At 51.6% G+C, this 7,886-nt stretch overlaps 1 protein-coding gene across 1 annotated transcript; it reads left to right on the top strand.

The window, feature by feature from the left end:
* The first annotated feature begins 1,594 nt into the window (after window positions 1–1,594).
* ntf4 (neurotrophin 4) lies at window positions 1,595–7,092 on the top strand. The gene is made up of 3 exons (XM_086175763.1): window positions 1,595–1,865; window positions 1,961–2,040; window positions 5,029–7,092. The coding sequence occupies exon 3, from the start codon at window positions 5,048–5,050 to the stop codon at window positions 6,338–6,340; it is 1,293 nt and encodes a 430-aa protein (XP_086031889.1). The 5' UTR covers window positions 1,595–1,865; window positions 1,961–2,040; window positions 5,029–5,047; the 3' UTR covers window positions 6,341–7,092.
* The last annotated feature ends 794 nt before the right edge of the window (window positions 7,093–7,886 follow it).

Raw genomic sequence — 7,886 nt, 5'->3', positions numbered from 1 at the left:
CTCTCACCACAGATCACAATGTCATCTGCAAACATCATAATCCATGGAGATTCCTGCCTAACCTCATCTGTCAGCCTGTCCATCAACACCGCAAACCAGACGGGGCTCCGAACTGACCCCTGATGCGCTCCCACCTCCAACGTGATCCCCTCCGTCACACCTCAGCACTGTCTTACGGCTGACATACATGTCCTGCACCCGTCTAACATACCTCTCTGACTGCTTATCTCAGATGTCTACATCTTGTCCTGTGGGAGCTTGCAGTCTTCTGCCGACCTCCTTCAGTGAGCAGCAGCTTTTTTTTTGTTAACTGTCTGTGTGTGTGTGTGTGGGGGGGGGGGGTGTCAAGGCCCACAGCGGCAGTTCATCTGCTCAACTGCCGAACATTAAAAATTCACGACCTGCCATTTCCTCTGCGATGGAACCTTTCAGAACCACCACTCCCCCCGGCAGGTCTCCAGACACCGGCGGGGTTCTGGGCCTCAACGGTTTTGACGCTGACGTCAACAAACGCTGGTTCGCACGCATGCCTGGCGAGGGATCTGGCGTGCCGCCCCGGACGCCCGGGAGGGGGTGGTGACGCAAAACGACACAGAACGTCAATCCAGTCCGGGAAATGTCTCTGAGAATCTGAAAAAGTTAGAAATTAAATGTTACCCTGATGATTACTCCTTCCATCCAAGGTGAGGTTTGGATTATTAGTTGATTATGTCATTTCGCTAAACCCCCGATTCTTGTCCGATTAGTGTCCTTACTTTATCCAAACACGACTCTAGTAATGCGTTCAAGCATTCGGCCCTGAATGATCTCTATGTATAAAAGTCGAAGAATAAACAGGAAGCGGAGAAAACCAAAGGTCACAGCGCAGCTTTCAGAATTAAGGTTGTATCTTGCACTTGCAGCTTGCGAAAGTTTCGCAAGCACTGCGGATTATTTGTTATAATTTGCAGAGATAACACCGACAGCGCGTCGGGCTGGAGCCCGGCCAGCAACGCGCCGCTGCCGATCCATCAAAGTGTGTTTGCCGCCTAAGATCGGGGCGGGGATAAAAAAGCAAAAAGGTCAAATAAATCCCAGTCACGCACATCTGCCGCTGCCTGCCCTGCGGATCAGTGAACGCATCATAGTGTTATGTTTTTATGAACATTGTTTCTGTTAATTACGAGCGTTACTATTTTGTTTATCTGCTCACTTACTGACAGAAAGCTCTTTACAACATACTAACCTCAAGAGGGAAGGACGCCGTCTCGGCTTAGCGCTTCTGTCGATTTACGATGATGTTCTACCGGAAGTAGCTTGTTAGCCCTTTCAAAATAAAAACAGTCGTTCGTAGAACTCCGGCCGGGGGGTGAGGTTTCCCTTTTTAGCAGTTAATAAAGGATTTTTTAAAACAGATTGAAAAATAAAATGGCTCAACGAAACGTTGGTGGCGTCGGGGGGAGTCCACACGGCGGTGAAACTACAGGAGTTTTCAAAGCGTGGTTTTATTTTAAAAGGTCAACCCGGATGCTATGTATTACACTAATGCTAACTTCACTCCCGTCCGACTTCTTTTTTTTTTTTGCGTTCCAGGCGGAGTTCAGGTCCTAAACGTTTGTCCCAAACTTCTTCACCTCTCCACCGCACATACTTGAACTGAGATACCCCCCTCAAAACCGTCAAGCCAGGTTTTTTGGAGGAATAAATAAATAAAAAAAAAAAACTGAGAAGAGAAGCGGTTGCTTCCTTTCATTCCCGCTGGAGGCTCATCCGCGGACAGCGAGCCTTTTCTGGCTCCGAACTTTTGATTTTCTCCGTCCGTCCGCCGGATTATTCTCCCGGGGCGCTCCTGCGATGTCCCGGACTCCGGAGGGCAGGAAGGAGATGTGCGTTCCAGACCCAGGGCTTTTTTTGATTTAATTTTTTTTTTTTTGCTATTTTTTTATTTTTATTTTATTATTCTTATTTTTATTTCTTTAAGCTGTGGACCACCGGCGACGGGACTTTATAATCAATGCGGTGTCAGCTGGAAGGACGCGGGGTCCGGATCTCACCGAAACGGTACGAGTCTCCAAAAGCCTCCCGGGGATCTCAGACCCCCGAGCCCTTCTCAAACTTTAACTTTATTTATCGGAGAGGAAAAAAAAATCACAGATTGATTCGGTAAATCACCAGTTATGTAATCCGAATTCCAAGATTATTCACGGATTATTAATTCATAATTGGATATGATAACCTGACGGATTAATCGTCTAATTCCACCCTGGGACTTTTTTTTTTTCTTTTAAATTGGACTTTTTTCGCTTCTCAGGTCCGATTCCGCTGGTTTTCCAGCAGGAAACGGTTGTAAACACGCTACTTTCCGGTTACATTAATGTTTACTTTGGCTGCTCTTCCTCCTCCTACTTTTTTCTTTTTTCTTTTATTGGCTGCCAGTCATCCCAGGTGAGAAGTGGCACACACATTGACCCGGTTTCCCTCCCGAGAATCAATTTTGTTAAAATGGGTGACTCCATTCCATCACATCAATTTAGTATTAATGCAGCTTTTGAATTATTTTTTGAACAAAGTGTGAAAAAATAACCCATGCAAAATCAACAAGCTCAGGCGGTGACATGCCGCACAGGTGTGTATTATCAGGAATATCACAGATTGATGTTCTGTATATTTCCTGTGCATCGTGTATTTGCAAGTGTATTTGCAGTCCCTATGTCCTCTATTGTAAGTCGCTTTGGATAAAAGCGTCTGCCAAATGTAATGTAATGTAATATATTTGTGTGTGTGTGTGTGTCATTTGCCACTTGACAGAGACGTCGCCCGTGGTGTGGACATGATGGGGGCCCCCCTGGGGGTGGGGGGGTCACGGCATAGGAAAGGTGTCTATTTGGAATTACAACGGGGTTGAGCGTGCACGTGAAGCCAGACAGCCGCTGCACAGACCACACCTTGAGGTGGGGGTCTGTGCATGTCGGCGTCCCACGGCAGGATCCCGGGTCCGTCTTGCATTTCGTCCCCAGACGTTTTCACCGCCTTCAAACACCGGTTCCGTCGACCGTGTTCCGTCACCTCGGCGACGGTGGCAGGCGTCTCCGTGTCAGGAGACCCCCCACCCTAACCCGTCCTGCTTAATCTGGATTAACCCCCTGCCCGACCCCCTGGAGTTCTTCTCCTCATGAAAAGAGAGTTTCTGTGGTATTTTGTGATGCTGCTATGAATACACAGTACTCTAATCAGTAATTGATTAAACTGCAGTTTATTGTTGGTAGATTTTTCTGGATGATAAAATTCCAGTGTTAGGAGAGGATTGATAGAAACGTCCAAATGTCCCGCGTTTCTGCGTCCCCTGAACACCCAATGGGGTGTTCGGACCAGGCCGACGTATTGATCAGCCATCCGATCAGCCGAGTCTGACAGGTGTGCCGTCACCTGGACCTTCAGAACTCCCGGTCACGTGACCCGACCTGATATGCTCCGATTGGTCCGCGAGGAGCCCCTTGGGATTTCCAGCCTCCGCTCATAATTTGGATTTTAAACTAAAACTTGATGTCTCGTCGTTCGTCGGCGACCAGCTGGATAAAAGTGGCTGCGCCTCCCTTCCTCGGAAGGTGTGTGTGTGTTTGTGTGTTAGCAACACAGATTGCCATTTAATTTGCTGCCGTCACACAAACCAGCTGGGTTAAGCTGGTATGTGGCGGGTTGGAAGCGGGACGCCAGCCTCGCCGCCCGGGGCCCACACAGCTCGCAGTGAGGAGGGCGTGCCCCCCCCCACTGAGTCCCGTCACCCCGAGGAATTTTGTTTTGTCGCTCATGGATATGTTAACACACTTACCAAGGGTCGGTGTCAAAACACCCTCCAAAAAACAGAGCGTTCCGACACGCTCCGTCGTCGGCGTTCGACTCGGTCCTGTCCCGCGGCCCCTCCCTCCTCCTGAGGGAACCCGCCAGGAGCCTCGCCGGCGGAGCCGCATCGGCCACATTCTGATCATTCCACGTACTCCGGCTCTTGTGCGTGACCCGCCTCCCCGTTGCGCGCGCCACGTGGACGGGTGACTGGAATATTTCGGCGGTTAGTCACGGGCGTCCATCCTTGGCAAACACCGGTGAATCACCTCCGCCTCACTCCTCGCCGCTTTGTCTCACCCCACATGACAGCTAAGGGGGGGGGGGGGGCGTTGGAGATTTCCGAAATGTGTAATAGTTACCTCAGGTGATTGTTCGCGACGTGTTGTAAGCAAAATGCGCCCTAAGACGATGTGACAGAATGATATTTATGCAGTGAATAACGTAAGAAACTGATTTGACAGCGAAGTTCATTGAGAATATTTCAACGACTTTATCGATTTGAAAAAATACGCTGATTTTGAAAATTGGACCGAACCATCTCGATGGGTGGACGGGGGTTGTAGTGAGGAATATTTCCACGCAGTAAAGTACAACCGCAAGGACACGTACTTACTTTCTGAGGTAATAAGGACCCGGGAACAAGACGCAGCTCAGACTTGCATTCTTTAAATGTCCAGCAGGGGGTGGGGTGGGTTCCCCGGTCTGGTGGGGTTTAGACATAAGGCTAAAGTCGTAACTTTCGTGGGTCTTTTTTGTCCCAGTTCGTGCCTTCGTCCGCGAGTGAAGCCATGAAATCGTTATTGTGTCAGCTTTTATTTTGAAAATCCAGAATTCCGCACCTTTGAAATCCTACCGGTAACATTTAAGGTTGAAAATCAGGAACTAGGAGGTTTTCTGTCCTGTGTTTCGGCCGCCAGCATCAGGATTTGCTGGGTTTTTCTGCGTTTGTTTTTATTTTTAATAGCATAACTTAAATCCCCACTGCTGTGAAGCGGCAGGCGACCCAGGTTTGCTCTCTGCTATATTTTTTCCACACATTCTGCCAGGACTTTCGAACCATAAAGCTGCGGGCCGGCAGTAAAAACCCTCCTTACCTTTTAATTGAGGTACTTAGTGCAACTGTATAAACCCCATTCTGCACTATATTAAATAACACTGTGGTTCTGTGTCCCCCCCCCCCCCCCCCCTCCTGCTGTCACGCACCAGCTGATACGCCCTGGGAGTGATGCACTGGCTTCCCCTGGTTGCCATGGTGATTGCCTCGGCCCTGCCCTTCCCTCACAGCCCCGCGTCCAGGATCGCGACGAAGGAGTCCGGCTCGGACGGCCAGCATGGCCCGCGCCCCCGCCTCGCAGCTCCTAGCGGTTCCCCCGGATTTTCCCCGCAGGCGGAACGCAGCACGGCCGCCGCTCCCGGTCATCGCGAAGGAACGGGACGTCTCCAGACCCGCAGGGATTACGTGAACTCCTCCGCCGACTATGAGACTTCAGCGTTCAGAGTGGAGACTAAAAGAACCTCCTCATCGAACCGCAGGCCGGACGGAGGAGGAACCTTTAGGACTGAGGGCACTTTCGGGACGAGTCCCCTATCGGAGGGCCTGGAGGACAACGGCCGCCAACGAAACTCCCCGATGGAAGTTCCTGATAGGAGCCAAGTTCAGGATCCTCTTCTTAGACCTTTCCAGGTTCTCGCCGCGGAACCCCTCAGAACTGCCGATTCGCAAGGAACGAAGGACGTGGAAGGGACGGCTCGCTCTGAGCGCTTAAGGGACGGCACGCGGGTCGCGAGCGTGGAAGCCGGGCTGGACATCCCGGGAGCGGAAGAGATGTTCCTGGACGTCCATCCGCGGGTTCTTTTCTCCCCCTCGCCGTCCCCCCCCGAGCACCCCCCGCTCCTGCTCATGTCGGAGAGCGGCCCGCCGGAGGACGAGGGGGACGGGGAGGAGCAGGAGGACGCGGACGGACGCTTCGAGGGCCACGGGGACCGGGCCATCGACAGGACCGCGGCCCCGGGCTGGGCCGAGCCGTCGGGTCACGGCGACCCCCGCGGCAGACGGGACAAACGCTCGCAATCCCTGGACAAACGGCGAGGGGAGAAGTCGGTGTGCGAGTCGGAGAGCTACTGGGTCAACGACAAGAAGACGGCCATCGACTCTCACGGGAAGACCGTCACCATCGTGCAGGAGATCCAGACCCAGATCGGCCCGCTCAAGCAGTACTTCTACGAGACGCGCTGCCGTCAGGCCGAGCGGCCCAGCGGCCCGCAGGGGGATCCTCCCAGGTCCCCCGCCATGGGCGTGGATGGCGCGAGCTGCCTAGGCGTGGACAAAAAGCAGTGGGTGAGCGAGTGCAAGGTGAAGCAGTCGTACGTTCGCGCGCTCACCAAGGACAGCAACAACAGGGCGGGCTGGAGGTGGATCCGCATCGACTCGTCGTGCGTCTGCGTGCTGCTGTCGCGGGCCAGTCAGACGTTCCCCCGGGAGGTCCTGATGAGGCGGGGGCGATCGGGGGGGACGTAGGGAGCCAAAGTCCGAGGGGGAGGTTCGGACTGCTAGGAGCGGGGCGAGGGGGGGGGCCTCCTGTTCGTCAAAAAAAAAGATTCTTCCGAAAGCCCGTTTCTACCTTACAACTACAGCTAATGTGAGGTTTAAATAAATATACATATATAAGAAAGTTTATGATGACTGAAAAAACCTCCGTCTTTAAATCCTGGATCCTGGAAACCCCTCCCCTTTGCCTCCTCACTCATCGACTCCGGACCTCTCAACAAAAAAAAAGACACAAACACACGTAAACCTCAGTTGAAGACCCAAAAAGGGAAAAAAAAAGGACAGTAATAGAGATTTTACATTAAGAAATGCTGTTTTTTTTTATGGTTTAGCTTTCATAATCTAAATTATTTTGATTAGTATGTCAGCATGTTGGACTGATATTAATATATTCCTTTATCTTCCATATGACTCCACTATAGGTTCATATATGAAGCTCTGTGTATCTGCCTCTATAGAAGATGCCCTCCTCTCTGCGTCTCTCCGACCCGTTGCTGGCAGAGGGAGGGGGAGGAGGCGCCGCATGGCGTCCCGGCATCGGGACACGATTTTTGTTAACCGTGTGTTTTGTACGAACCTTTCGTCCGCCCTTGAGACCGTCGTTTATGTAAGGCGCGCTGAAACACCTGCGGGTTTCAAACTTTATATTTCGATGAGTTCAGTTTCCGTCTGAACGGAGGGACATTTAAATCCCCGTCCTTGAAAATAAAGAGATATTAATACAGTCGCGCCTCTGTTTCTGAAAGTGTCGCTCTTAAGCCCCGCCTTCTCACGTCAATCGCAATCCGAAAAGCGCTACGAATATTTCTCGGAAACCTGCTCGTAGCGCTAAGCGTTGGGTTTGTCGTCTTTCGACAAATCCAGTGATTTACAGGTGACTTGTTCAGCAGACCCGTCACCCTGAGGGCAGGATCAGCGGTTTAAACAATAAATGAATATACGTAATAATTCCAGACGGACGAAGCCAAGTTAACGACCCTCGTCTCACGTGTCGAAGCTCCGGGCACTTTCTCTTGAGAACCTCAAGAAAAATCTCAATAAAAGAACCGGCAAAGTCAAAGGAGCTGAACCAGGGATCAGAGTTCACCCAATGGGAGGTTCTCATCCGTGCACGCCACACTGGGCCGAGGGGCGGGGCATAACCCCGGCTGTCAATCACACACGTCCAACCATTCCCCTTCTCATTCATATCTGGCGGGAACCAAAAATCGCCGCGTGCAGAAACCCTTCCTGTCTCGGCCCGATCACAGCAACATGGCTACCACAGCAGGCGTAAACATCCGCGATGGCGAGCAATCGAGTATTTGTATGGATTAATGATGATGTGGACGCTCACTCTTCAAGTGACCCTGAACTCCAAGGGGGCAGGGGGTCAATTCTAAGAGACCGGGACTTCTCCAGACCACAGTGGAAGCGCTCTGGAGTCGGCCATTGTTGTTTTGGTCGATCGCAACCTTCGTAAGCATGCCTGTTTCCAAAGTGTCACTTTTTCAAATCTTTCCACTCTGGAGCCCAT

This window comes from Fistularia commersonii, chromosome 28 (genome assembly GCF_037954325.1).
Source record: "Fistularia commersonii isolate RoL2024-O1a breed Wild chromosome 28, RoL_Fcom_v1.0, whole genome shotgun sequence".
NCBI classification, from domain to species: domain Eukaryota; kingdom Metazoa; phylum Chordata; class Actinopteri; order Syngnathiformes; family Fistulariidae; genus Fistularia; species Fistularia commersonii.
The sequence above is the reverse complement of the archived record's forward strand: the minus strand, read 5'-3'. Positions and strand labels throughout refer to the sequence as shown.